This window comes from Ammospiza nelsoni, chromosome 31, assembly GCF_027579445.1.
Source record: "Ammospiza nelsoni isolate bAmmNel1 chromosome 31, bAmmNel1.pri, whole genome shotgun sequence".
NCBI classification, from domain to species: Eukaryota; Metazoa; Chordata; class Aves; order Passeriformes; family Passerellidae; genus Ammospiza; species Ammospiza nelsoni.
The window spans coordinates 3,193,504-3,221,283 of NC_080663.1; the positions used below are offsets into that span (position 1 = coordinate 3,193,504).

At 61.1% G+C, this 27,780-nt stretch overlaps 2 protein-coding genes and 1 pseudogene across 11 annotated transcripts in view; 2 read left to right on the top strand and 1 right to left on the bottom strand.

The window, feature by feature from the left end:
• Positions 1–1,840: 1,840 nt before the first annotated feature.
• Positions 1,841–18,274, bottom strand: LOC132085579 (class I histocompatibility antigen, F10 alpha chain-like). 10 transcript variants are annotated; one of them, XM_059491040.1, is made up of 8 exons: positions 16,128–16,296; positions 5,121–5,384; positions 3,621–3,896; positions 3,044–3,316; positions 2,845–2,958; positions 2,711–2,746; positions 2,559–2,591; positions 1,841–2,072 (listed from the first exon to the last, which is right to left on the bottom strand). In XM_059491040.1, exons 1-8 carry the CDS (start codon positions 16,279–16,281, stop codon positions 2,059–2,061), a joined length of 1,164 nt encoding a protein of 387 aa, XP_059347023.1. In that variant the 5' UTR covers positions 16,282–16,296; the 3' UTR covers positions 1,841–2,058. The 10 variants fall into 10 exon arrangements, with proteins under 10 accessions (XP_059347023.1, XP_059347024.1, XP_059347025.1 ...); XM_059491041.1 differs by lacking the exon at positions 16,128–16,296 and adding an exon at positions 11,497–11,587; XM_059491042.1 differs by lacking the exon at positions 16,128–16,296 and adding an exon at positions 9,369–9,439.
• A 7,860-nt stretch (positions 18,275–26,134) lies between these two features.
• LOC132085581 (zinc finger protein 239-like) overlaps positions 26,135–27,780 on the top strand; it is a 204,979-nt gene continuing 203,333 nt past the window's right edge. The window contains exon 1 of the mRNA XM_059491046.1: positions 26,135–26,260. The gene's annotated coding sequence lies outside the window, so the exon portion shown is untranslated. The remainder of the gene's footprint in view (positions 26,261–27,780) is intronic.
• The window catches only part of LOC132085606 (zinc finger protein 436-like), a 91,921-nt pseudogene continuing 90,289 nt past the window's right edge, over positions 26,149–27,780 (top strand).

Genomic DNA, 27,780 nt, shown 5'->3' on the forward strand with positions numbered 1-27,780 from the left:
TGTTCTGCCTGGCAACTTGTGACGTCCCTGATTTTCCTGCGCTCCATTGGCTGCGCAGTGCTCAGCTTTCCGGATTTTCCATGGGAAATGAACAATTTCAGCTCGGGATGAACCTGGAGCTGAGGGCAGTGACGGGGTCTGGGGAGCTCCAGACCATGGCCGGGTCGTGGTCAGCACATGTTCATCTCATGGTCAGCTCATGGTCATCCCAGGGTCAACTCATGGCCATAATCGTATTATGGTTATCTCACAGCCATGGTCATGTCATGGTCAGAATCATTTCATGGTCACAGTCATGTTATGGTGATGGTCATCTCCTGATCACCATTGTCTCACACTCATGGTCATCTCATGGTCAGGATCACATGATGGTCATGGTCATGTCATGGTCATCTCTTGGTCACAGCTATCACATCTCACAGTCATGTCATGGTCATCTCAAGAGTCATGGTCATGGTCATCTCATTTTTACCTCATGGTCAGCTCATAGACACAATCACATCAGGGTCATCTTACATCTGTGGTTGTGTCGTGGTCATGGTTATGTTATGGTTATGTCTTGGTCAACTCATGGTCAGAATCTTGTCATGATCTTGCTCATTTCATGGTTGTGGTTGCATTATGATCAGAGTCACGGCGATCTCATGGCCTTGATCACCACATGGCCATGGTTGCATTGTGATCATGTCTTGGTCACAATCATCTCATGCTCTTGGGGATCTCATGGTCACAGTTGTATCTCACTGTAATGGTCACCTTATGATCATGGTTGTGTCATGGTCACAGTCATCTCATGGCCATCTCAGGGTGATGGTCATTTCCTGATGACCATCATCTTAAGCTCATGGTTATCTCACTGTAATGGTCAGCTCACAGTCACCTCATGATCACACATGGCCATGCTGTCTTGTGATCTTCTCTTGGTCACAATCATCACATGCTCATGGTCATCTCTTTGTAATGACCATCCCATGATCATGGTTGTGTTATGGTCACGGTCAAAGTCACTCCATTGTCATGGTCATTTTACGATCATCTCATGTTCAACTCCTTTGCCACAATCTTCTCATGGCCATCTATGGGCTATGGTTGGGTCATGGTGGTGGTCATCTCATAGTCACAGTCATTTCATGGCCATCGCATGGTCATGGTCATTTCCTGATTACCATCATCTCATGTTCAGGGTATCTCACTGTAATGGTCATCTCATGATCATGTCATTGTCACTTCGTGGCCACGATCACATCAGGGTCACCTCAAGGCCATAGTTGTGGCATGGCCAAGCCACAGTCATCTCTTGGTCCAAATCATCTCATGGTCAGGGTTGTGGTTGTGTCATGGTCATGGTCACAGTCACGGTCATCCCACAGTCAAGGTCATCTCAGGGTTGTGTCACTCATGTTCATTCTCACGGCCATCTCATGCTCATGTCATGGCTGTGGTCATGGCCAGGGAACCTCTCTGAGATCCTGAGCCCTGATTTTGGGACACTCAAGGATCTCTGGGGACAACAAGGCCTGGCCTGACCCCTCCCCCCATCCCACTGCCCTTCCAGGAGCCCAGCGTGGCCAAACCCTCCTGGGGACACCTCAGACATGGGACACAGAGCGGGAAATTCATCCTGGGAGATGGAGCCAGGTGTGGCTGGCAAGCCCCCATCCTGCTCCTGGTGTCCCAGTCCAGCTCCTGATCTCCCCATCCTGCCCCTGGTGTTCCCATCCCGGTCCGGCTGCCCCTATCCCAGCTCCTAGTGTCCCCATCCCTGCTCCCAGTGTCTCCATCTCTGTCCTAATGACCCCATTACCATTTCTGGCTCCCACAGATGAACTGCCAGACAGGAGAAGGGAACCCAGATTTATTGCCCAAAGCAGGATAGTTTCACACCAGAAGCAAAGCATTGTGAATATTTGCAGTTCTTGCCTTAAAACATTGGAAAACAGGAAATGTATCTGTTTATCTAGAACTGTGGGGTGGGTGGTTGCAGCAGGATGAGCTCTGGTGGCAGCTCTCAGCTTTCCAGGGAAGAGGGAAGGGGCCAGATCCAACTCCATGGATTGCTCAGGCAGCGATTCCTGCCAGGATGAGAGAGAGTCATGGTGTCACTCTGTCCCCATTCCACAGGACTGACCTGGCTGGAGCCCATGGAGAGCAGGAGCTGCTCCACAATCCCACCTGATCCCATCCCAATCCTGCTCCATCCATGTATCCCACCTGATCCTGCCCCAATCCTGTCCCAGTCCTGTGCCATCGATCCCACCTGATCCCACTCCATCCACTCTGCCACAACCCTGCTCCATCCATCCCACCCCATTCCACCCCATCCATCCTGCCCCAATCCTTCTCTGGAACCCCAACCTGATCCTGTTCCATTCCATCCCACCTGATTCTTGTCTGGAATCTGGCCCTGATCCCACTCCAGAATCCAGCCCCAATCCCACTCTACAATTCCACCTGATCCCACTCTAGACCCTGCTCTGATCCAGAATCCCTCCTTGATCCCAGTCTGTCCATCCTGCCCCAATCCCCCTCTGGAATCTCTCCCTGATCCTGCTCCATACCTGTGCTCAAGCCATTGGTTCCCACATCTTTTCCTGCGGAAAGGGAAGATCCATGAGATTCCAGCACAGATCACACACTGGGATTAGCCCCAGGATCCATCCTGGGATCCGCACAGAGGGGATCCAGAGCTGGATCCACCATTGGAACTCACCAGCTGCCGGGTTGTATCCATTCCTGTCCCTCCTCCCTGTGGAAACAAAGTGGGATCAGTGTTGGTGGCACAGGATTCCCAGAATGGTGCCGGGTGGATTCGTGTCCCTTCCCTACCCCCATCCCGTGTGTTACCGGATTGGAGCTTCCAGACGCTGAATCCGATGAGGACGATGAGGACGAGGATGAGGATGGCAGCGATGACGGACACAGCGACCACCACGGTGAGATTCCCGCCAGATGTCGGCTCTGGGAAACGCGGGATAGTGAGGAGGGTGAGGGGATTCCCCATTTGGGAATTCCAAATTCCCAATCCCCACATTCCCAGCCTCACCCCAAGCGAAGATCCCGGGCTCCGGCATTCCAGGATGCTCCACCCTGCACCGGTACTGCTCCCGCTCCTCCGGCAGCGCCTCGATCCTGGCCCAGGTGTGGAAGGTGCCGTCGCTGTTGGGAACGATCCCGCCCCACTCTGTCTCCTGATCCAAGGTTTCACCCCCCTTCATCCAGCTGACTGCGATGGTGTTGGGGTAGAATCCGTACGCGTGGCAGGACAGGATCAGCGTCCCGTGTTCCTCTCTTCCGGACACGTGGACATCAGGGGGCTCTGGAATGGGATAATGGTGGTAGACATCCGTGGAATTCCATGGGAATGGGACTGGGGTGAGATCTGACCATGGAATTTCCACTGGAATGGGATGCAGAGGAGATCTGACCATGGAATTCCATGGGAATGGGAAGTGGGCAAGATCTGCCCATGAAATTCCATGGGAATGCAATGGTAGTGAAATTTGGCCATGGAATTTCATAGGAATGGGATGGAAATGAGATGTATCCATAGAATTCCCACAGGAATTACAGTGATCCCAAATCCTCCATTCCCAAATCCCTCACAGGAATTCTGCTCCCACCTTTGTGCTCCAGCTCCTTCTGCCCATATCTGACGTATTTCTGGAGCCATTCCGGGCAGACGTGCTTCAGGTAACTCGTCCACCTCTCAACCTCATTCCCATCCTGTTCCCAGCGCCTCCTGGTGATCTCAGCAGCGTTGTCGGCTGCCACGAATCTCCCGGATTCCAGATCAAAGGAGATGAAATCCCGCCCATCGTAGCCATCCCGGAAGGACCCACGGACGCTCCCATCAGACAGGAGCTCACAGCCATAAAGCCGCAGTACGGTGTGGAGACCTGGGGGGATTGTACCCACAGAGACCCATGGAATTGTGTCCCAGCCCCACAGAGCCCCATTTCAGCCCCTTGGAGCCCCATGGATCCACATCCCAATCCCACGGATCGCAACCCAGCCCCACAGATCCCATCCCAGCCCCATGGATCACAAGATATCTGATCCCAGCCCAATGGATCCCTGTTTCAGCCCCTTAGAGCCCTGTGAGTCCACAACTGGAGACCTGCAGAAGCCATCCCAGCCGTTCAGTTCCCATTCCCGCCCCACAGATCCCATCCCAGCCCCATGGATTCATATCCCACTCCCATGGATCCATATCCCAACCCATGGGTCACGACATATTCCATCCTAACCTAATGAATTCTCATTTCACCCCCTTGGAGACCTGTAAGTCCACACCTGAGACCTATAGATCCCATTCCAGCCCCATGGATCCCCATCCCAACCCTATGGATCCCAACCCAGCCCCACAGATTCCATCCCAGCCTCATGGATCACAAGATATTCCATCCCAGCCTAATGGATCTCCATTTCAATCCCTTGGAGCCCTGTGAGTCCACAACTGGAGACCTACAGATCCCATCCTAACCCTACAGTTCCTATTCCAGCCCCACATATCCCATCCTAGCCCCATGGATTTGTATCCCAACCCCATGGATCTGAACCCAGTCCCACAAATCCCATCCCAGCCTCATGGATTCATATTCCAACCCCATGGATCGCGAGATATTCCATCCCAGCCTAATGAATTCTCATTTCACCTCCTTGGAACCCCGTGAGTCCACAGCTGAGACTTATAGATCCCATCCCAGCTCCATGGACCCTCACCCCAGCCCTACAGATCCGATTCCAGCCCCATGGATCTCCATCCCAACCCTATGGATCCCAACCCAGCCTCACAGATCCCATCCCAGCCCTATGATTTCACATCCCAGCCCCATGGATCCAATCCCAGCCCCACAGATCCCATTCCAGCCCCACAGATTCCATCCCAGCCCCATAGATCCCAACCCAGCCCCACGGATCTCATCCCAGCCCCGTGGATCAATATCCCAACCCATGGATCACAAAATATCCCATCCCAGCCTAATGGATCCCCATTTTCAGCCCCTTGGAGCCCTGTGAGTCCACATCTGAGACCTATGGATCCCATTTCAGCCCCATGGATCCCCACCCCAGCCCTACAGATCCCATCCCATCCCAGCCCTACAGCTCCCCCCACTCACCCCCGCTCTGGTTGTACCGCTCCCGCAGTGTCTCCAGGTTCCTGGCATTGACGTGCTGCCTCCTCACAGCAATCTGGGTCTCCCTATCCCAATATTCTGGATCGACTCCATCCTTTACCCACTCTGTCAGCGGCTCTGCCCAGCCCCTCTCGCTGTCGTAGCGCGTGAAGGGGATCCCATCCACAAACCCAATGTCCATGTACTGGGGGATTCCCGGGCTGGGCTCTGACACTGCCACCTCCAGGTAATGCAGTGAGTGGAGAACTGGGGAGACACAGAGATTTGGGGGAGGTTGAGGGGATCATGGATCAATGAAAGGGGAACTGGGAGAGCTGGGAAGGGGTTTGGGGATCCTGGGGCCAAGGAAAGGGTGTGCAGGGTGGGAGAGGTGGGATGGACAGGAAAGGGCCTGCAGGGGGTCCTGGTGTCCAGGAATGGGGGCTCGGGGGGTTCCAGGGTTATGGAAGGGGAGGGGGGGAGGCAGGGACTGGGAAAGTGGGATGGGGGTTCCAGGGGATCCCTGTGCCCAGGAATGAGGAGTCAAAAGGTGGGAACACCTGGGAATAGCAGTCTTGAGGGTCCTTTATGCAGAGAAAAAGGGAGTTGTGAGCTGAAAAAAGCTGAAATGGGGGTCCAAGAGGTATCAAGGTCAAGGAAAAAGGGTGTCTGGGGACTGGGGAAGGCAGGATGGATGAGAAAGAGGGTGCGGGGGGGATTGCTACAGGATAAGGGAGTGCAGTGGGGTCCCAGTGCCCAAAACTGAAAATTCAGGGGGGCCTCAGGGCCCAGAATTCCCCCTGGGACCCTCTTGGACCCCCGAGAACCGCCCCCCCCCCAGCAGGACATACAGGGGGCGGAGAACTGGGGGTACAAAGAGATTGGGGGGTCTGGGGGCGTCCACGGATCGGGAAGTGGAACTGGGAGAGTCGGGAAGGGTCCAAGGTTCAGGGAAGGGACTGGGAGAGGCGAGATGGGGGTTCAGGGGGTCCCTGGGTCACTGAAAGGGGGATCTGGGGCTGGGAGAGGCGGGCGGATCCCGGGGACACAGCTTGGGAGACGGGAAAGAGAAAGAGACCGCGGGAATGCGGGGGGAGGGGACGGGGAAAAGGGAAAACTCCAGGGAATTCATCTGGATCCCTTTGGATCCCTCCTGCGACCCCCCTGGGAGCCTCTGGGACCCCATTTCGGGAAGGGGTGGGAGTGTAAAATGTGGGGTACACAGAAAGTTGGGAAATCTGGGGGGATCCAAAGGCCAACGAAAGGATCCAAAGGGTCTGGGAAATGCGGGATGCCCGAAAAGGGGGTGCAGGGGGGTCCCAGAACACTGACGGGGGTGCAGGGAGTCCCAGTCCCTGACAAGGGGGTGCAGGGGGGTCCCAATGCCCAGGAATGGGGGCTCAAGAGCTTTCCCTGCCCAGGAATGGGGGTTCAGAGGATTCTCTTCCCAGAATTCGGGGTTCGAGTGGGTCTCGGTGTCGGGAAATGGCGATTCAGGGGGTCCCGGTGCTGGGAAAGGGGGATCAGGGGGATCCCTATGCCCAGAAATGGGCGCTCAAGGGGTCCCCGTGCTCAGGAATGGGGGCTCAGTGGATTCTGATGCCCAGGAATGGCGGGTCAGGGCGGTCTCGATGCCACATGAGGGCGTTCAGGAGGGTCCCGGTGCTGGGGAAGGGGATCGAGAAGGGTCACAAGACCCAAAATGGGGCTATGGGGGGTTCCTGTACCCGGTAATGGAAGTTCAGGAGGGTCCCGGTGCCCAGAAATGGAAGTTCAGGGGGTTCCCGGTTTCGGGGTTCCCACTCACCTTTGGTCGCGCTCCCCGGGTCCCCCAGGAGCCCAAAGAGCAGCCCCAGACCCAGCGCTGCAGCCATGGCGCTGCTCTGCTATGGCCCCGCCCACAGCCCCGACCCCCCCCCCCATACACGACCCCGCCCTCAGAGCAGCCTCCGGCCCTGCCATAGGCGCCGCTGTTTCCGGTCGATCAATGGCAGCCCGATCTGTCAGTGACGTCACCAGGCGCCGGGCAGATCGCGGTCTCCCAGGTTGGGACGCGGAAGCGAAAGGGAACGAGGAGGGCGGGGCGGGGAGGGGACGGGGGAATTGCAGAGAATCCCTCTGGATCCCTCTGGATCCCGCTGCGACCGCCCTGGAGCCCTCTGAGAACCACCTGGGAACCCCTGGGACCCCCTTAAGGAAGCGCCGGGAGTGGAGAACTGGGGGGACCCGGAAATTTGAGAGATCTGGGGGTGCAAAAGCCGAGGAAAAGGGGGGGACTGGGATCTGGGAAGGGCGGGATGGCCAGGAATGGAGGTGCAGGGGGTCCCGGAGCACTGATGGGGGTGTGGGGGGAATCCCATTCTTGGATAAGGGGGAGGAGGGGGGGGCCCCAGTGCCCAAAAATTTGGGTTCAGGGGGTTCCTGTGCCAGGGAATGTGGGATCGGGGGAGTTTCCTTCCCGGAATTCGGGGTTCGAGGGGGTTCTGGTGGCCGGGATTAGCAGTTCCAAGGGCGCCGGTGGCCAGGAATGGGGGTTCAGTGGGGTCCCGGTGTTGCCGAAGTGGGCACAGGGGGGTCGGGGTGGGAGGAAATGGGCGCTCAAGGGGGTCCACGTGCTCTGGAATGGGAGTTCAGGGTGGACCTGGTGCCAGATAAGGGGGTACAGGGGGGGTCTCGATGCTGCGGAAGGGGATTGAGGGGGGATCACAGAACCCAAAAAGCTGCTATATGGAGTTTCGCTGTCTGGGAATGGAGATTTAGGGGCTCCTGGTGCCCGAAAATTGCAGTTCTGGGAGTGCCAATGACCAGGAAATGGGGTTCAGACAGAGTCCCTTCCTATGAATCGGGGCTCAGGAGCGTCCCGGTGCCAGATAATGCCCTGGCTGGGATCCGGTGCTGTGGAAGGGGTGATGGGGGTCCCCGTTCACAGAAATGGAGCGCTCGAGGGGTCCTGGTGCAGCGGAATGGGGGTGTAGGGGGTCCTGGTGCCAGGTAACAGGATGCAGTGGGGTCCCGGTGCCCAGGAAATGGGTTTCAGGGGGTTCCCTTCCCGGGTTCAAGGGGTCCTGGTGCCTGAAAATTGAGGTTCAGGGGGGTCCCGGTGCCCAGAAATTGGGCCGGGAATGGGGGTTCAGGGTGTTACATGCTTCAGATAAGGTGGTGCAGGGTTTATCGGGGCTGGGGAAAGGGGTACAGGGCAGGTCCAGGGGTCCCCAGTGTTGAGGGAAATGGGGTCTGGGAGCTGGGAAAGGCAGGGATGGGGCTCCAGGGGGTCCCTGGGTCACGGAAAGGGGGGTCTGGGGCTGGGAGAGGCGGGCGGATCCCGGGGACGCAGCTTGGGAGACGGGAAAGAGACCGAGGGAACGCGGGGGAAGGGGATGGAGGGGAAGGGGGAATTCCAGGGAGTTCATCTGGATCCATCCGGACCCGGGTGTGACCCCCCTGGGACCCCCAGGACGCTCTGGGACCCCGTTTCGGGAAGCGGCGGGAGTGGAAAACTGGGGGGACAGAGAAAGTTGGGAGATCTGGGGATCCAAAGTTCTAGGAAAAGGGTGGGTCTGGCCTCTGGGAAAACCAGGATGCCCAAAAAGGGGGGCAGGGGGGTCCCGGAGCACTGACGGGGGTGCGGGATGTCCCAGTCCCGAACAAGGGGGTGCAGGGGCGTCCCGATGCCCGGAAATGCAGATTCAGGGGTGGCCCCGTGCCCGGGAATGGCGGTTCAGGGGGGTTCCCTTGCCGCGATTCGGGGATCAAAGGGATCCTGAACCCCAGGAATGGGAGATCCGGTGGGTCCCGGCGCCAGATATGGGAGTGCAGGGGAGCCGCACAGCCAGGAAATGGACGTTCATGGAGGTCCCCGTGCCCAGGAATGGGGGCTCAGGAGCATGCCCTGCCCAGGAATGGGGGTTCAGAGCATTCTTTTCCCAAAATTCGGGGTTCGAGTGGATCTCGGTGTCGGGAAATGGCGATTCAGGGGGTCCCGGTGCTGGGGAAGGGGGATCAGGGGGGTCCCTATGCCCAGAAATGGGCGCTCAAGGGGTCCCCGTGCCCAGGAATGGGGGTCCAGTGGATTCTGATGCCCGGGAATGGCGTTCAGGGGGTCCCGGTGCTGGGGGAGGGGATCAAGTGGGCGTCACAGGACCCAAAATGGGGCTACGGGGCGTTCCCATGCCCGGTAATGGAAGTTCAGGAGGGTCCCAGGGCCCGGAAATGGAAGTTCGGGGGGTTCCCGGTTTCGGGGTTCCCACTCACCTTTGGTCGCGCCCCCCGGGTCCCCCAGCAGCCCCAAGAGCAGCCCCAGACCCAGCGCTGCAGCCATGGCGCTGCTCTGTTGCGGCCCCGCCCACAGACCTGACCCCGCCCCAGACACGACCCCGCCCCCAGAGCCGCCTCCGGCCCTGCCATAGGTGCCGCTATTTCCTGCCCGCCAACGGTAGCCCGACCTGTCCCTGACGTCACCGGTCGCAGGGCAGATCCCGGTCTCCCAGGTTGGGACGCGGAAGCGAAAGGGACCGAGGAGGGCGGGGCGGGGCCGGGCCGGGGGAATTGCAGAGAATCCCTCTGGATCCCGCTGCGACCGCCCTGGAGCCCTCTGAGAACCACCTGGGAACCCCTGGGACCCCCTTAAGGAAGCGCCGGGAGTGGAGAACTGGGAGGGACCCAGACATTTGGGAGATCTGGGGGTGCAAAGGTGAAGGAAGAGGGCGGGTCTGGGGTCTGGGAAGGGCGGGAGAGCCGTCGAGGGGTGCGAGGGGTCCCAGAACACGTGTGGGGGGTCCAGGAGGGGCTCCCAGTACCGGATTAGGGGGTGCAGGGGGTCCCCATGCCCAGGAACGGAGGTTAAGAGGGTCCCAGGTCAAGGCAAGGGGGGGTGAGGGCAGTGGGGGTGCAGGGGGTCCCTGTGCCCAGGAATGGGGTTCGGAGGGGCATTTGGGCTGGATAAGGGGGTGCAGGGGGATCCCCATGATGGATAAGGGGGTGCAGGGTGTGGTCCTGTGCCTGAGAATGGAGGGTTTGGGAGGGTTTCCGTCCTGGATATGGGGGTGCACAGAGGGCCTGGTGCAGCGGAATGGGGGTTCAGGGGGGCCCAGTGCTGCATAAGGAGATGCACTGGGGTCTTGGTGCACAAGAAATGGGGTTCAGGCGGGTTTCCTTCCCGGGTTCCGGGGTTCAGAGGGGTCCGGGTGACTTAAAAATTGAGGTTCATGGGGGTTCCAGTGCCCAGGAAATTGAGATTCAGAGGGTCCCAGTGCCGGATAAAGGGATGCAGTGGGTCCTGGTGCCCAGAAATTGAGGTTCAGGGGGTTTCTCTGCCTGGGAATGGGGGTTCAGGGCAGTTTCCGAGCCCGGGAATGGGGATTCAGGGGATTCCAGGCCCCAGATAACGGGGTGTAGGGTTTATCAGGGCTGGGGAAGGGGGTACGGGGAGTCCCGATGCCCCGAAATGAGCGTTCACGGGGGTCTCTGTGCCCTGAAGGGGGGTTTGCCCGGAAAGGGAAGTTCAATGAAGGGACTGGGAGAGGCGGGATGGGGGATCCAGGGGGTCCCTGTGCCCACCAAAGGGGGTCCAGGGGTCCCCGGTGTTGAGGGCAGTGGGGTCTGGGAGCTGGGAAAGGCAGGAATGGGGGTCCAGGGGGTCCCTGGGTCACGGAAAGGGGCGTCTGGGGCTGGGAGAGGCGGGCGGATCCCAGGGACGCAGCTTGGGAGACGGGAAAGCGAGACGGGGAAAAGGGGAATTCCAGGGAATTCATCTGGATCCCGCTGGATCCTCGCTGAGACCCCCTGGGACCCTCTGGAACCCCTGGAACCCCTTCCAGGAAGCACCTGGGGGAATTAGGGGAACCCAGGGGGGTCCCAGTGCCCAAAAATTTGGATTCAGGGGGTTCCTTTGCCGGGAAATGCGGGTTCAGGGGGATTTCCTTCCTGGAATTCGGGGTTCGAGGAGGTCCCGGTGCCCGAAAATGGGGGTTCCGGGGGCGCCGGTGACCAAAAATGGGGGTTCAGGGGGGTCCTGGTGCCAGATGAGGGGGTACAGGGGGTCCCGGTGCTGCCGAAGGGGGTACAGGGGAGTCGGGGTGATAGGAAATGGGCGCTCAAGGGGGTCCGCGTGGTCAGGAATGGGGGTTCAGGGGGGTTTTCCAGCCTAGAAATGGGGGTTCAGGGGGGTCTCGGTGCCAGATCATAGCGTACAGGGGGGTCCCGGTTCGGGAGAAGGTGACTGAGGGGGGTCACAGGACCGAAAATGGGGGTTCAGAGGCGTTCCCCTGCCCGGGAATGGAGGTTTAGACGGTTCCCGATGCCCGGAAATGGAAGTTCCGTAAGGTCCCGGTGCCCGGGAACTGCGGTTCAGGGGGTCCCGGTTTCGGGGGGTCCCACTCACCTTTGGTCGCGCTCCCCGGGTTCCCCAGGAGCCCCAGGAGCCCCCAGAGCACCCCCAGCCCCAGCGCTGGAGCCATCGCAGCCGTCCCCGATCGCGGCTGTGGCGCAGCTGGAGAGACGCGAAAGCGAAAGTGCCCGAGGAGCGCGGGAGGAGGGGAAAAGGGGGAGGGGAAAAGGGGAATTCAGAGGACTTGGATCCCTGGATCCAAAATGGGAACCTGGATCCCACTGGATCCTCGCTGAGACGCCCTGGGACACCGGGGGACCCTTTGGGACCCCCTGGAACCCCTTCCAGGAAGTGCTGAGAGTGGAGAACTGGGGGGATCCGGAAATTTGGGAGATCTGGGGGTGCAAAGGTGAAGGAAAAGGGCGAGTCTGGGATCTGGGAAGGGCGGGAGGGACGGGGAGGAGTGCGGGGCGTCCCAGAACACGTGAGGGGGGGGTCAAGGAGGGGGTCCCAGTCCGGGTTAGGGGGTGCAGGGGGTCCCTGTGCCCAGGAAAGGGGGTGCACGGGCAGATCCCCAGTGTTGAGGAAGGTGCTGGGTGGGGGCTGGGGAAGGCAGGAGTGGGGGTTCAGGGGGTGCCAGGGTCAAGGAAAAGCGGGGGCTGGGGTGTCTGACAGGGGGAGGGCCGGGAAAGGGGGTGCGGGGGGGGCATTGGGGCTGGATAAGGGCGTGCAGGGGGATCCCCGTGATGGATAATGGGGTGCAGAGGGGTCTCCGGGCTGGATAAAGGGGTGCAGGGGGATACCGGTGCCTGAGAATGAAGGGTTTGGGAGGGTTCCCGTCCCGAATGTGGGGGTGCACGGGGGTCCTGGTGCAGCGGAATGGGGGTGCAGGGGGTCCCAGTGCCAGATAATGGCGTGGCTGAGACCCAGTGCTGAGGAAGGGGGGACAGGGGGTCTTCGTTAACAGGGATGGGGAGCTCAGGGAAGTCCTGGTGCCCAGGAATCGGGGTTCAGAGGATCCCGGTGACACATAAGGGGATGCAGCGGGTCCCAGTGCCAAGAAATTGGAATTGAGGGGAGTTTCTGTGTCCGGTAATGGGGGTTCAGGGGGATCTCGGTGCCCATAAGTGGGGGTTCAGGAGAGCTTCCGTGCCCAGGAATGATGGTTAAAGGGGTTCAAGGCCCCAGATAAGGGGGTGCAGGGGTTATCGGGGCTGGGGAAGGGGCACAGGAGGGTCCCGGTGCCCCGAAATAAACGTTCAAGGGGGTCTCTGTGCCCTGGAATGGGGGTTCGCCCACAAATGGAAGTTTGGGGGTCATTCGAGGGTCCCCGTGCCCAGGAACTGCGGGTCAGGGGGGCCCCGGTGCCCAAACTTTGGAGTTCAGGGGATTCCCGTGCCACAGAATACAGGGGTAATTTCCTTCCCAGAATTCTGGGCTCGAGGGTGTTAAGGTGCCCGAAACTGGCGTTTCCAGGGGCGTCGGTGACCAGAAATGGGGGTTCAGGGGGGTCCCGGTGCTGCTGAAGGGGGCACAGTGGGGTCGGGGTGACTGAAAATGGGAGCTCAAGGAGGTCCACATGCTCGGGAATGGGGGTACAGGGGGATCTCGGAGCCAGATAAGGGGGTACAGGGGGGTCTCGATGCCGCAGAAGGGGATTGAGGAGGGTCACTGGACACAAAATAGGGGTTATGTGGGGTTTCCCTGTCCGGGAATGGAGGTTTATGGGGTCCCGGTGCCCGAAAATTGCGGTTCCGGGAGTACCGGTGATCAGAAATGGGGTTCAGGGGGGGTCCCTTCCCAGGAATCAGGGTTTAGGAAAGTCCCAGTGCCAGATAATGGCCTGGCTAGGATCCGGTGCATGGGAAGGGGTGCAGGGGGTCTCTGTTCACAGGAATGGGGCACTCAAGGGGGTCCTGGTGCAGTGGAATGAGAGTTCGGGGGGCCCGGTGCCAGATAACGGGATGCCCAGGAAACGGGGTTCAGGGGGGTTCCCTTTGAGGGTGCCTGAAAATCGAGATTCAGGAGAGTTCCAGTGCCCAGAAATGACGGTTCGGGGGGGTCCCGGTGCCCAAAAATCGGGGTTCAGGGCAGTTTCCGTGCCCGACATTCAGAGTTCAGGGTGTTCCAGGCCCCAGATAAGGGGGTGCAGGGGATATCGGGGCTGGGGAAGGGGCACAGGGGGGTCCCGGTGCCCCGAAATGAACGTTCAAGGGGGTCTCTGTGCCCTGGAATGGGGGTTCGCCCGGAAATGAAGTTCGGGGGTCCCCGTTCCCGGGAATTGCGGGTCAGGGGGTCCCTGTGCCCACCAAAGGGGGTCCAGGGATCCCCGGTGTTGAGGGCAGTGGGGTCTGGGAGCTGGGAAAGGCAGGAATGGGGGTTCGGGGGGTCCCTGGGTCACAGGAAGGGGGGTCTGGGGCTGGGAGAGGCGGGCGGATCCCGGGGACGCAGTTTGGGAGACGGAAAAGTCTCCCAAGGGGAAATCCCAGGGGAATTCCAGAGAATTCATCTGGATCCCACTGGATCCTCGCTGAGACCCCCTGGGACCCCGGAGGACCCTCTGGGACCCCTGGAACCCCTTCCAGGAAGCGCCGGTAATGGAGAACTGGGGGGACGCAGAAATTTGGGAGATCTGGGGGTCCAAAAGCCGAGGAAAAGGGGGGGACTGGGGTCTGGGAAGGGCGGGATGGCCGGGAATGGGGTGCAGGGGGTCCCGGAGCACTGATGGGGGTGCGGGGGGATCCCAGTCCCAGATTAGGGGGGGCAGGGGGTTCCCAGTGCTAAAAATTGAGGGTTTAGAGGAGTTCTAGTGCCCAAAAATTGGGGTTCATGGGATTTCCATGCCACGGAATGCGGGTTCAGGAGTAATTTCCTTCCCGGAATTCGGGGTTCGAGGGTGTTTAGGTGCTCGAAACTGGCGGTTCCTGGGGCGTCGGTGACCAGAAATGGGGGTTCAGGGGGGACCCGGTGCTGCCGAGGAGGGTACAGGGGGGTCGGGGTGGCCGGAAATGGGAGCTCAGGGGTTCCTCGTGCTCGGAAATGGGGCTACAGGGTGATCTCGGAGCTAGATGAGGGGTACAAAGGGGTCTCGATGCTGGGGAAGGGGATTGAGGGGTGTCACAGGACCCAAAAAGGGCTATGTAGTGTTTCGCTGTCCGGGAATGGAGGTTTAGGGACTCCCGGTACCCGAAAATTGTGGTTCCGGGAGTGCCGATGACCAGGAAATGGGGGTTCAGAGGGAATCCCTTCCTGCGAATCGGTGTTCAGGGGCGTCCCGGTGCCAGATAATGGCCTGGCTGAGCTGTGGTGCTGTGGAAGGGGTGCAGGGGGTCTCTGTTCACAGAAATGGAGCGCTCGAGGGGTCCTGGTGCAGCGGAATGGGGGTGTAGGGGGCCCTGGTGCCAGGTAACAGGATGCAGTGGGGTCCCGGTGCCCAGGAAATGGGTTTCAGGGGGTTCCCTTCCTGGGTTCTCGGGTTCAAGGGGTCCTCATGCCTGAAAATTGAGGTTCAGGGGGGTCCTGGTGCCCAGAAATTGGGCCGGGAATGGGGGTTCAGGGTGTTACATGCTTCAGATAAGGGGTGCAGGGTTTATCGGAGCTGGGGAAAGGGGTACAGGGCAGGTCCAGGGGTCCCCAGTGTTGAGGGCAGAGGGATTTGGAAGCTGGGAAAGGCAGGGATGGGGCTCCAGGGGGTCCCTGGGTCACGGAAGGGGCGTCTGAGGCTGAGAGAGGCGGGCGGATCCCGGGGATGGAGCTTGGGAGACGAAAAAGAGAAAGTGAGCGAGGGAAAGCGGGGGAAGGGGATGGAGGGGAAGGGGGAATTCCAGGGAGTTCATCTGGATCCATCCGGACCCCGGTGTGACCCCCCCCCCCGGGACCCCTAGGACGCTCTGGGACCCCGTTTCGGGAAGCGGCGGGAGTGAAAAACTGGGGGAACAGAGAAAGTTGGGAGATCTGGGGATCCAAAGTTCTAGGAAAAGGGCGGGTCTGGGCTCTGGGAAAACCAGGATGCCCGAAAAGGGGGCACGGGGGTCCCGGAGCACTGACGGGGGTGCGGGATGTCCCAGTCCCGAACAAGGGGGTGCAGGGAGGGACCCGTGCCCGGAAATGGAGATTCAGGGGTGGCCCCGTGCCCGGGAATGGCGGTTCAGGGGGGTTCCCGTGCCGCGATTTGGGGTTCAAAGGGATCCTGAACCCCAGGAATGGGAGATCCGGTGGGTTCCAGCGCCAGATAAGGGGCTGCAGAGGGGTCCCGCTGCCAGGAAATGAACGTTCATGGAGGTCCCCGTGCCCAGGAACGGGGGTTTTAACTACCCAAAAACGGGGGTTCAGGGGATTCTCTTCCCGGAATTCGGGATTCAAGTGGGTCCCGGTGCCCAGAAATGGGCGCTCAAGAGGTCTTCGTGCCCAGGAATGGGGGCTCAGTGGATTCTGATGCCCGGGAAAGTCAGTTCAGGGGGGTTTCCCTGCCAAGGAATGGGAGTCCAGGGGGGTCCCGGTGCCACATGAGGGGGTACAGGGGGGTCCCGGTGCTGGGGAAGGGGATTGAGAGAGGTCGCAGGACCCAAAATGGGGCTATGGAGGGGGTTCCCGGGCCCGGTAACCCCGGTAACAGAAGTTAAGGAGGGTCCCAGTGCCCGGAAATGGACGCTCAGGGGGGTCCCAGTTTCGGGGTTTCCACTCACCTTTGGTCGCGCCCCCCGGGTCCCCCAGGAGCCCCAAGAGCAGCCCCAGACCCAGCGCTGCAGCCATGGCGCTGCTCCGCTGCGGCCCCGCCCACAGACCTGACCCCGCCTCCAGACACGGCCTCGCCCCCACAGCCGCCTCCGGCCCCGCCATTGGTGCCGCTATTTACTGCCCGCCAATGGCAGCCCGATCTGTCACTGACGTCACCGGTCGCCGGGCAGATCCCGGTCTCGCAGGTTGGGATGCGGACGCGAAAGGGACCGAGGAGGGCGGGGCGGGGAGGGGACGGGGGAATTGCAGAGAATCCCTCTGGATCCCTCTGGATCCCGCTGCGACCGCCCTGGAGCCCTCTGAGAACCACCTGGGAATCCCTGGGACCCCCTTAGGGAAGCGCCGGGAGTGGAGAACTGGGGGGATCCGGAAATTTGGGAGATCTGGGGGTGCAAACGGGAAGGAAAAGGGCGGATCTGGGAAGGGCGGGAAGCCCGGGGAGGGGTGCGAGCGGCCCCAGAACACCTGAGGGGGGTCCAGGAGGGGCTCCCAGTACCGGATTAGGGGGTGCAGGGGCTCCCCATCCCCAGGAACGGAGGTTCAGGGGGTCCCAGGTCAAGGCAAAGGGGGTGAGGGCAGTGGGGGTGCAGGGGGTCCCTGTGCCCAGGAAAGGGGTTCGGGGGGGCTTTTGGGCTGGATAAGGGGGTGCAGGGGGATCCCCATGATGCATAAGGGGGTGCAGGGTATGGTCCTGTGCCTGAGAATGGAGGGTTTGGGAGGGTTTCCGTCCTGGATATGGGGGTGCACGGGGGTCTTGGTGCAGCAGAATGGGGGTTCAGGGGGTCCCAGTGCTGCATAAGGGGATGCACTGGGGTCTTGGTGCACAAGAAATGGGGTTCAGGCGGGTTTCCTTCCCGGGTTCAGGGGTTCAGAGGAGTCCGGGTGACTTAAAAATTGAGGTTCATGGGGGTTCCAGTGCCCAGGAAATTGAGATTCAGAGGATCCCAGTGCCGGATAAAGGGATGCAGTGGGTCCTGGTGCCCAGAAATTGAGGTTCGGGGGGTTTCTGTGCCTGGGAATGGGGGTTCAGGGCAGTTTCCGAGCCCGGGAATGGGGATTCAGGGGATTCCAGGCCCCAGATAAGGGGGTGTAGGGTTTATCGGGGCTGGGGAAGGGGTACGGGGAGTCCCGATGCCCCGAAATGAACATTCAAGGGAGTCTCTGTGCCCTGAAGGGGGGTTTGCCCGGAAAGGGAAGTTCAAGGAAGGGACTGGGAGAGGCGGGATGGGGGATACAGGGGGTCCCTGTGCCCACCAAAGGGGGTCCAGGGCTCCCCGGTGTTGAGGGCAGTGGGGTCTGGGAGCTGGGAAAGGCAGGAATGGGGGTTCAGGGGTCCCTGGGTCACGGAAAGGGGGGTCTGGGGCTGGGAGAGGCGGGCGGATCCCGGGGACGCAGTTTGGGAGATGGGAAAGCGAGACGGGGAAAAGGGGAATTCCAGGGAATTCATCTGGATCCCGCTGGATCCTCGCTGAGACCCCCTGGGACCCTCTGGGACCCCTGGAACCCCTTCCAGGAAGCGCCTGGGGGAATTAGGGGAACCCAGGGGGGTCCCAGTGCCCAAAAATTTGGATTCAGGGGGTTCCTGTGCCGGGAAATGCGAGTTCAGGGGGAGTTTCCTTCCCGGAATTCGGGGTTCGAGGAGGTCCCGGTGCCGGAAAATGGGGGTTCCGGGGGCGCCGGTGACCAAAAATGGGGGTTCAGGGGGTTCCTGGTACCCACGAATGGAGGCTTAGGGCGTTCCCGGTGCCCGGTAATTGGGGTTCAGGGGGGTCCTGCTGACTAGAAATGGGGGTTCAGGGGATCTTGGTGCCAGATAAGGGGGTTCAGGGGTGCTGGGGAAGGTGATTGAGGGGGATCACAGGACCCAAAATGGGTGTTCAGGGGAGTTCCCCTGCCCGGGAATGGAGGTTTAGAGGGTTCCCGATGCCCGGAAATGGAAGTTCGGGGGGTCCCGGTGCCCGGGAATTGCGGTTCAGGGGGGTCCCGGTTTCGGGGGGTCCCACTCACCTTTGGTCGCGCCCCCCGGGTTCCCCAGGAGCCCCAGGAGCCCCCAGAGCACCCCCAGCCCCAGCGCTGGAGCCATCGCAGCCGTCCCCGATCGCGGCTGTGGCAGAGCTGGAGAGACGCGAAAGCGAAAGTGCCCGAGGAGCGCGGGGGGAGGGGAAAAGGGGAGGGGAAAAGGGCGAATTCCAGGGAATTCACCTGGATCCCACTGGATCCTCGCTGAGACCCCCTGGGACCCCGGAGGACCCTCTGGGACCCCTGGAACCCCTTCCAGGAAGCGCCGGGATTGGAGAACTGGGGGGACGCAGAAATTTTGGAGATCTGGGGGTCCAAAAGCCGAGGAAAGGGGGGGGACTGGGGTCTGGGAAGGGCGGGAATGGGGGTGCAGGGGGTCCCCGAGCACTGATGGGGGTATGGGGACGGCCCAGTCCCGGATTAGGGGGGGCAGGAGGGTTGCAGTGCCCAGAAATGGGGGTTCAGGAGGGTCCCGGTTCTCAGGCAATGGGGTTCAGGTCAGTTTCTGTACCGAGGATTGTGGGTTCAGGGTGTTCCAGGCTCCAGATAAGGGGGTGCAGGGGTTATCGGGGCTGGGGAAGGGGGTACAGGGGGGTCCCGATGCCCCAAAATGAACGTTCAAGGGGGTCTCTGTGCCCTGGAAGAGGGGTTCACCCACAAATGGAAGTTCGGGGGGGTCCCCGTGCCCGGGAATTGCGGGTCAGAGGGGTCCTGGTGTTGGGGAAGGGGATTGGGGGGGGGAGGGGTCACAGGACCCAAAATGGGGGTACGGGTGTGTTTCCCTGTCCGAATGGAGGTTTAGGGGTTCCGCTGGAACCCCTTCCAGGAAGCGCCGGGAATGGAGAACTGGGGTGACGCAGAAATTTGGGAGATCTGGGGATCCAAAAGCCGAGGAAAAGGGGGGGACTGGGGTCTGGGAAGGGTGGGAATGGGGGTGCAGGGGGTCCCGGAGCACTGATGGGGCTGCGGGGGGATCCCAGTCCCGGATTAGGGGGGGCAGGGGTGTCACAGTGCCCAAGAATGGGGGTCCAGGCGATTCTCTTCCCCGAATTCAGGGTTCAAGTGAGTCCCAGTGCCCATAAATGGCAGTTCAGGGGGTCCTGGTTCTGGGGAAGAGGGTATAAGGGGGTCCTGGTGCGGGAAATGGGCGTTTAGAAATGGGGGCTCAGTGGGTTCCAGTGCCTGGGAATGGGGGTTCAGGGGGGTTTCCCAGCCCAGGAATGAGGGTTCAGGGGGGTCCCGGTGCCAGATGAGGGGGTAATGAGGGGTCCTGGTGCTGGGGATGGGAATGGAGGGGGGTCACAGGCAAGGGTTTGAGGCTAATGGGAGGTGCTGGGGGTCCCTGTGCCCAGGAAAGGGGGTGCACGGGCAGATCCCTGGTGTTGAGGAAGGTGATGGGTGGGGGCTGGGAAGGCAGGAGTGGGGGTTCAGGGGGTGCCAGGGTCAAGGAAAAGCGGGGGCTGGGGTGTCTGAGAGGGGGAGGGCTGGGAAAGGGGGTGCGGGGGGGCATTGGGGCTGGATAAGGGGGTGCAGGGGGATCCCCGTGATGGATAAGGGGGTGCAGGGTGGGGTCCTGTGCCTGACAACGGAGGGTTTGGGAGGTTTCTACTCATGGATATGGGGGTGCACAGGGGTCTTGGTGCAGCAGAATGGGGGTTCAGGGGGTCCCAGTGCTGCATAAGGGGATGCACTGGGGTCCCGGTGCCCAGGAAATGGGGTTCAGGGGGTTCCCTTCCCGGGTTCCGGTATTAAAGGCGTCCTGGTGCCTAGAAATTGAGGTTTAGGGGGTCCCGGTGCCGGATAAGGGGATGCAGTGGCTCCCAGGTCCCAGAAATAGGAGTTCAGGGTGGTTTCCGTGCCTGGCATATTGGATTCAGGGGGTTCTAGGCCCCAGATAAGGGGGTGCAGGGTTTATCGGGGCTGGGGAAGGGGGTACGGGGAGTCCCGATGCCCCGAAATGAACGTTCACGGGGGTCTCTGTGCCCTGGAAGGGGGGTTTGCCCGGAAAGGGAAGTTCAAGGTAGGGACTGGGAGAGGCGGGATGGGGGATCCAGAGGGTCGCTGTGCCCACCAAAGGGAGTCCAGGGGTCCCCGGTGTTGAGGACAGTGGGGTCTGGGAGCTGGGAAAGCCAGAAATGGGGGTTCAGGGGGTCCCTGGGTCACGGAAAGGGGCGTCTGGGGCTGGGAGAGGCGGGCGGATCCCGGGGACGCAGCTTGGGAGACGGGAAAGCGAGACGGGGAAAAGGGGAATTCCAGGGAATTCATCTGGATCCCGCTGCATCCTCGCTGAGAACTCCTGGGACCTTTGGGACCCCTGGAACCCCTTCAAGAATGGAGAACAGGGGGGACCCAGGAATTTGGGAGATCTGGGGGTGCAAAAGCCGAGGAAAGGGGGGGGACTGGGGTCTCGGAAGGGCGGGATGGCCGCGAATGGGGGTGCAGAGGGTGCCGGAGCACTGATGGGGTTGTGGGGGGATCCCAGTGCTGGATTAGGAGGGCAGGAGGGTCCCAATGCTAAAAAACGGGCGTTCAGAGGGGTCCCAGTGCCCAAAAATTGGGGTTCAGGGGATTTCCATGTCACAGAATGCGGGTTCAGGGGGAATTTCCTTCCCGGAATTTGGGGTTCGAGGGGGTTTAGGTGCTCGAAATGACATTTCCAGGGGCTCTGGCGACCAGAAATGAGGGTTCAGGGGGGGCCGGCTCCAGATGAGGGGGTACTGAGGGTCTCGATGCTGACGAATGGGATTGAGGGGGGTCACAGGACCCAAAATAGGGGTTCAGGGGACTTTCCCGGGAATGGAGGTTTAGGGGGTCCCGGTGGCCGAAAATTGTGGTTCCGGGAGTGCCGGTGACCAGAAATGGGGTTCAGGAGGGTTCCCTTCCAGGGTGCCTGAAAATTGAGGTTCAGGAGAGTTCCAGTGTCCAGAAATTGGGGTTCGGGAAGTCCCGGTGCCCAGAAATTTGGGTTCAGGGCGGTTTCTGTGCCCGGCAATGGGGGTTCAGCGGGTTCCAGGCTCCAGATAAGGGGATGCAGGTGTTATCGTGGCTGGGGAAGGGGTTCAGGGGGGTCCCGGTGCCCCGAAATGAACATTCAAGGGGGTCTCTGTGCCCTGGAATGGGGGTTCGCCCGGAAATGGAAGTTCAGTGGTCCCCGGGAATTGCGGGTCAGGGGCTCTCGGTGCCAGGGCAGTCCCCGGTGCCCGGGCGGATCCCGGAGCCGCAGCTTGGGAGATGCGAAAGTGACCGGGGCAGCGCGGGGAGTGGGGGGAGGGATAGAGGAAACCCTGGGAATTCCCCTGAACCCCCCGGAACCTGCCCGGACCCCCCGCAGGACGCGCAGGGGGTGGAGAACTGGGGGGACGCAGAGACTGGGGGGTCTGGGGGCGTCCAAGGGTCGGGAAGGAAACCGGGAGAGCCGGGAAGGGTCCAAAGTTCAAGGAAGGGACTGGGAGAGGCGGGATGGGGGATCCAGGGGGTCCCTGTGCCCACCAAAGGGGGGTCCAGGGGTCCCCGGTGTTGAGGGCAGTGGGGTCTGGGAGCTGGGAAAGGCAGGAATGGGGGTTCAGGGGTCCCTGGGTCACGGAAAGGGGGGTCTGGGGCTGGGAGAAGCGGGCGGATCCCGGGGACGCAGTTTGGGAGACGGAAAAGTCTCCCAAGGGGAGATTCCAGGGGAATTCCAGGGAATTCATCTGGATCCCACTGGATCCTCGCTGAGACCCCCTGGGACCCCGGAGGACCCTCTGGGACCCCTGGAACCCCTTCCAGGAAGCGCCGGTAATGGAGAACTGGGGGGACGCAGAAATTTTGGAGATCTGGGGGTGCAAAAGCCGAGGAAAAGGGGGGGACTGGGGTCTGGGAAGGGCGGGATGGCCGGGAATGGGGTGCAGGGGGTCCCAGAGCACTGATAGGGGTGCGGGGGGAGCCCAGTCCCAGATTAGGGGGGGCAGGGGGTTCCCAGTGCTAAAAATTGAGGGTTTAGAGGGGTTCTAGTGCCCAAAAATTGGGGTTCATGGGATTTCCATGCCGCGGAATGCGGGTTCAGGGGGAGTTTCCTTCCCGGAATTCGGGGTTCGAGGGTGTTTAGGTGCTCGAAACTGGCGGTTCCTGGGGCGTCGGTGACCAGAAATGGGGGTTCAGGGGGGACCCGGTGCTGCTGAGGAGGGCACAGGGAGGTCGTGGTGGCTGGAAATGGGTGCTCAAGGGGGTCCATGTGCTCGGGAATGGGGCTACAGGGGGCTCTCGGAGCTAGATGAGGGGTACAGGGGGGTCTCGATGCTGGGGAAGGAGACTGAGGGGTGTCACAGGACCTAAAAAGGGGCTATATGGAGTTTCTCTGTCCAGGACTGGAGGTTTAGGGGGTCCCGGTGCCCAAAAATTGCAGTTCCGGGAGTGACGGTGCAGGCAAATGGGGTTCAGGGGGAGTCCCTTCCTGCCAATGGGGGTTTGGGGGTCCCAGTGCCAGATATGGTCCTGGCTGGGATCTGGTGCTGTGGAAGGGGTGCAGGGGGTCCCCGTTCACAGGAATGGGGGGCTCGAGGGGGTCATGGTGCAGTGGAATGGGGGTTCAGGGGGCCCGGTGCCAGATAACGGGATGCCCAGGAAATGGGGTTCAGGGGGGTTCCCTTCCCAGGTGCCCAGAAAATCGAGATTGAGGAGAGTTCCAGTGTCCAGAAATGGGGGTTCAGGGCCGAGCCGGTGCCCAGAAATTTGGGTTCAGGGTGATTTCTGTGCCCGGCAATGAGGGTTCAGCGGGTTCCAGGCTCCAGATAAGGGGATGCAGGGGATATCAAAGCTGGGGAAGGGGGTTCAGGGGGGTCCCGGTCGCCTGAAATGAACATTCAAGGGGTCTCTGTGCCCTGGAATGGGGGTTCGCCCGCAAATGGAAGTTCGGGGGGTCCCCGTTCCCGGGAATTGCGGGTCAGGGGCTCTCGGTGCCAGGGCAGTCCCCGGTGCCCGGGCGGATCCCGGAGCCGCAGCTTGGTAGATGCGAAAGTGACCGGGGCAGCGCGGGGAGGGGACAGAGGAAACCCTGGGAATTCCCCTGAACCCCCCGGAACCTGCCCGGACCCCCCGCAGGACGCGCAGGGGGTGGAAAACTGGGGGGACGCAGAGACTGGGGGGTCTGGGGGCGTCCAAAGGTCGGGAAGCAGAACCAGGAGAGCTGGGAAGGGTCCAAGGTTCAAGGAAGGGACTGGGAGAGGCGGGATGGGGGATCCAGGGGGTCCCTGTGCCCACCAAAGGGGGTCCAGGGGTCCCCGGTGTTGAGGGCAGTGGGGTCTGGGAGCTGGGAAAGGCAGGAATGGGGGTTCAGGGGTCCCTGGGTCACGGAAAGGGGGGTCTGGGGCCGGGAGAGACGGGCGGATCCCGGCTAGGCAGTTTGGGAGACGGGAAAGCGAGACGGGGAAAAGGGGAATTCCAGGGAATTCATCTGGATCCCGCTGGATCCTCGCTGAGACCCCCTGGGACCCCAGGGGACCCTCTGGGACCCCTGGAACCCCTTCCAGGAAGCGCCTGGGGGAATTAGGGGGGCCCAGGGGGGTCCCAGTGCCCAAAAACTGGGATTCAGGGAGTTCCTGTGCCGGGAAATGCGAGTTCAGGGGGAGTTTCCTTCCCGGAATTCGGGGTTCGAGGAGGTCCCGGTACCCGAAAATGGGGGTTCCGAGGGCGCCGCTGACCAGAAATGGGGGTTCAGGGGGTTCCTGGTGCCAGATGAGGGGGTACAGGGGGTCCCAGTGCTGCCGAAGGGGGTACAGGGGGGTCGAGCTGGCCGGAAATGGACGCTCAAGGGGGTCCGCGTGCTCAGAAATGGGGGTTTCAGGGGGGTCTCGGTGCCAGATGAGGGCGTACAGGGGGGTCCCGGTTCAGGAGAAGGGTATTGGGGGGGGGGTCACAGGACCGAAAATGGGGGTTCAGGGGTGTCCTGGTACACACGAATGGAGGATTAGGGAGTTCCCTATGCCCGGGAATTGCGGTTCAGGGAGGTCCTGCTGACTCGAAATGGGGGTTCAGGGGATCTTGGTGCCAGATGAGGGGGTACAGGGGGGTCCCGGTGCTGGGGAAGGTGATTGAGGGGGGTCACAGTCCCCAAAATGGGGTTTCAGGGGGTTGAGGACCCAAAATGGGGATTCAGGGGAGTTCCCCTGCCCGACAATGGAGGTTTAGAGGGTTCCCGATGCCCGGAAATGGAAGTTCGCGGGGGTCCCGGTGCCCGGTAACTGCGGTTCAGGGGGGTCCCGGTTTCGGGGGGTCCCACTCACCTTTGGTCGCGCTCCCCGGGTTCCCCAGGAGCCCCAGGAGCCCCCAGAGCACCCCCAGCCCCAGCGCTGGAGCCATCGCAGCCGTCCCCGATCGCGGCTGTGGCAGAGCTGGAGAGACGCGAAAGCGAAAGTGCCCGAGGAGCGCGGGGGGAGGGGAAAGGGGGAGGGGAAAAGGGCGAATTCCAGGGAATTCACCTGGATCCCCTCCTGGCCCCTGATTCCCAATCTCCTTCTCTCTCTCTCTGTGCTGTTCTCTCCCTTTCCTTTGGGGGATCACAAATCCCAGAGCGGCCGCAGAGCCCCGTGCCCAGGCTGGGTTTCCCAGCAAAGGGAGGCTGGGGCTGAGATGCCCCGGGCTGGCCGGGAATGGGGGCCCGGGGGTCCCCGGGGTCACGGAAACGGGGGATCCAGGGGCTGGGAGAGGGGGCTAGCCGGGAAAGGGGGTGCAGGGGGGTGTTGGTGCAGGATAAGGGGGTGCAGGGGGGTCCCAGTGCCCGGGAATGGGGGGGGGGGGGGAGGTCAGAATCTGGGAAACGGCAGCAGCTGCTGGGGAGGGACTGGGACAGACTGGGGAAAGAACTCCCTGGGAGCAGAGCTGGGGTACCAGGGATCATACTGGTTTATGCTGGCACCACACTGAGGGCTACTAGGCGTAACAGGGAACACACAGGGGACAATTGAGATATACTGGGAGAGACTGGGAGTGGTTTGGATCATCCTGGGATTGACTCGAGTCATACTGTGAGTGATCAGATCTGTAGTAGGGTTGAAGAGGAGAAACTGGAATAATGCAGGGACCAACTGGGATCATACTGGGATCAGCTGGCCCATGCTCGGGTCATACTGGGATTACATTGGGACTGATGGGGTCACACTTGGGGTGACTGGCATGGTACTGGGAGTAACTGGGAGTAACTGGGATCATACTGGAGGTGACTGGACTTATACTAGGAGCAACTGGGACCACAGCAGGGGTAAATGGCATCCTGTAAGGTGTGACTGGGGCCACACTGGGCTCTTACTGAGAGGGACTGAGAGTGAAAGGAACCATAGAGGGCATGACTGGGAGCCTCTGGGACCCTACTGTGAGTTGGAACATACTGGGAGTGATCGGGATCATCCAGGGAGTGACCGGGACCCCACCGGTGAGGCGGCGGCGGAGCTCGGAGGCGGCCGCAGCGCAGGTGGGAGCCGCGCTGGGTTGTGCGGGGGCTCGGGGCTGGCTGCGGGCCTCGGGGGCGGCAGGGGGCTCGGGCGGGTTCGTTGTGCCGTGTCCGTCCCGTGTTGCCGCTGGCCTGAGGGCGCTGCGGGAGCGGCTGCCCGCGGTCTCCTTGCGGCCGCTGCCTCGGCAGGAGCCGCTGCCGGAGCAGCGCTGGCTCGGCCCGGTTGCTGTGGCTGGGACAGAGGGGGCTGCCCCGTGCCCGAGGCTGCGCTAGGGCCGCCTCTGAGCTCCTCCGCCGCCTCACCAGGCTCCGGTAATGGCGACTGCCGAGCCAGGGCCGCCCTCAGGGCGGCACCAGGGGCCGTGCTTGGCGCCGCTCCCACCAGTCAGTGCGCGAGCTCGAGGAGCGACGGCAGAATCAGCCAATCGCAGCGAGGGGCGGGCTCTGCACACGGCGCGGGCTCTGCACACGGCACGGCCCCGCCTCCCTTTCCCCGCACTCCGGCATTTCCCGGCAGCCGCGGCTGAGGAGCGGCCCCGGCGCTGGGCCCGGCCCGGGCAGGAGGCCAAGGAGCCGCTGCTGCTGCCCCGAACCGCCGGGAGCTCGGCGTGACCGGGATTATATTGGGCGCTGGGAGCTGGGGTGAGTGCGGGACGGAGCCGGGACCCGCCTGCAGCCCCGGCAGGAGCCCAGGCCGGAGCAGGGGATGCTGCAGAGAGGCCAAAACCTCTCTGTCACTTCACTCCTGTCCCTGGGCAGGGAACAGAGCGCGTAAGGAAAGGCTCGGGGGTCTGGGTAAGCGTGGGGACAGTTCAGTCACTGGTGACGGGCACAACGCACTTGTCAGGAGAATTAATCCACAAACCTCAGAGGTTTATGTCCAAAAAGGAGACAGAGGAATCCTTTTACTTTATTCGAATGAAGACAGAGGCCATGGGGCATTGCCCTGGGGTCTCTCCGATTTTTTGGAGGACACAGCCTCCCTTTTTATCCCAGTTTCCCGGCCGCATTTCCCTTCTCTCTTTCCCTATTGGCTGAGGTACTTGAGAGGTTCAGATTTCCCGATAACGCCCGATACTGAAGATTTCCCTCTGATGTATAACCCTTCCTTTTTAATTTTTAATTCTTTTGGAATTTAGGGTTTTCCCTCATTGTTTCTTTCATTTTTCAGTGTTCAGTTTCATTTATCAGCAAACCTAAAGTTTGTTTGTAACAGCAAATATAATTTCCTATTAATCAATCAGTGGAATCTTTTCCATTGTTTCTTTTATCTCTCAGTGCTGGTTTGATCTACCAGCAGACCCGCAGCCTGTTTGTAAGGACAAAATCCATCATTCCTCTCACACTTTACTTGGGGAAATTAATTGAATTTATCATCAAACATGGCTGGGCAAGAGAATGAGAACTGAAATAATTCCTACGAAAATATCCTCCCCCCAATTCTCTCTCCTTCCCAGGCTTAACTCTGTCCCGCATTTCCTCCCTTCTCCCCAGCCAGAGGCGCAGGGGATGGGGGTCACAGCCCGGTCCTGTCACAGCCTCCCCTCAGGGACAGGAATCCTCGTCCTGCTCCAGCCTGGGGTCCCTCCCACGGGACACATCCCTCGGGAACGGGCTGCTCCAGCGGGGATCGCCCCGGGCTCACAGGTGCCGTCAGGAGCCGCTTCCATGGCTCTGCAGGGGCTTCCCAGGGGCTCGGGGCCTCTCTCGGGCATCCCCTGCCCGCGGTCTCCTTGCGGCCGCTGCCTCGGCAGGAGCCGCTGCCGGAGCAGCGCTGGCTCGGCCCGGTTGCTGTGGCTGGGACAGAGGGGGCTGCCCCGTGCCCGGGGCTGTGCGGGGAAATTCCCGTGGCCGGAGGTTTCTGTGCCCAGAGGAGACAGAGGAGTCCTGTAAAAGTGACTTTATTGCTGAGCAGAGGGAGAGGCCGTGGGGCATTTGCCGTGCGCTCTCTGCCATTGTTGTAGTTCGCAGCCTCCTTTGTATCCTCATTTTCCCGGCCTCATCTCCCTCTCCCTTTGCCCACTGGCTGAGGTACTTGGAAGGTTCAGACCTCCCGATCCGGTAACTGCATGTCCTCGTTATTGTGCACCTCCACTTTTGTATAATAGCCGATAATCACTGCTCTGTTAAGTCTTTGTTCTTTTCGAAATTCAGGAATTCAG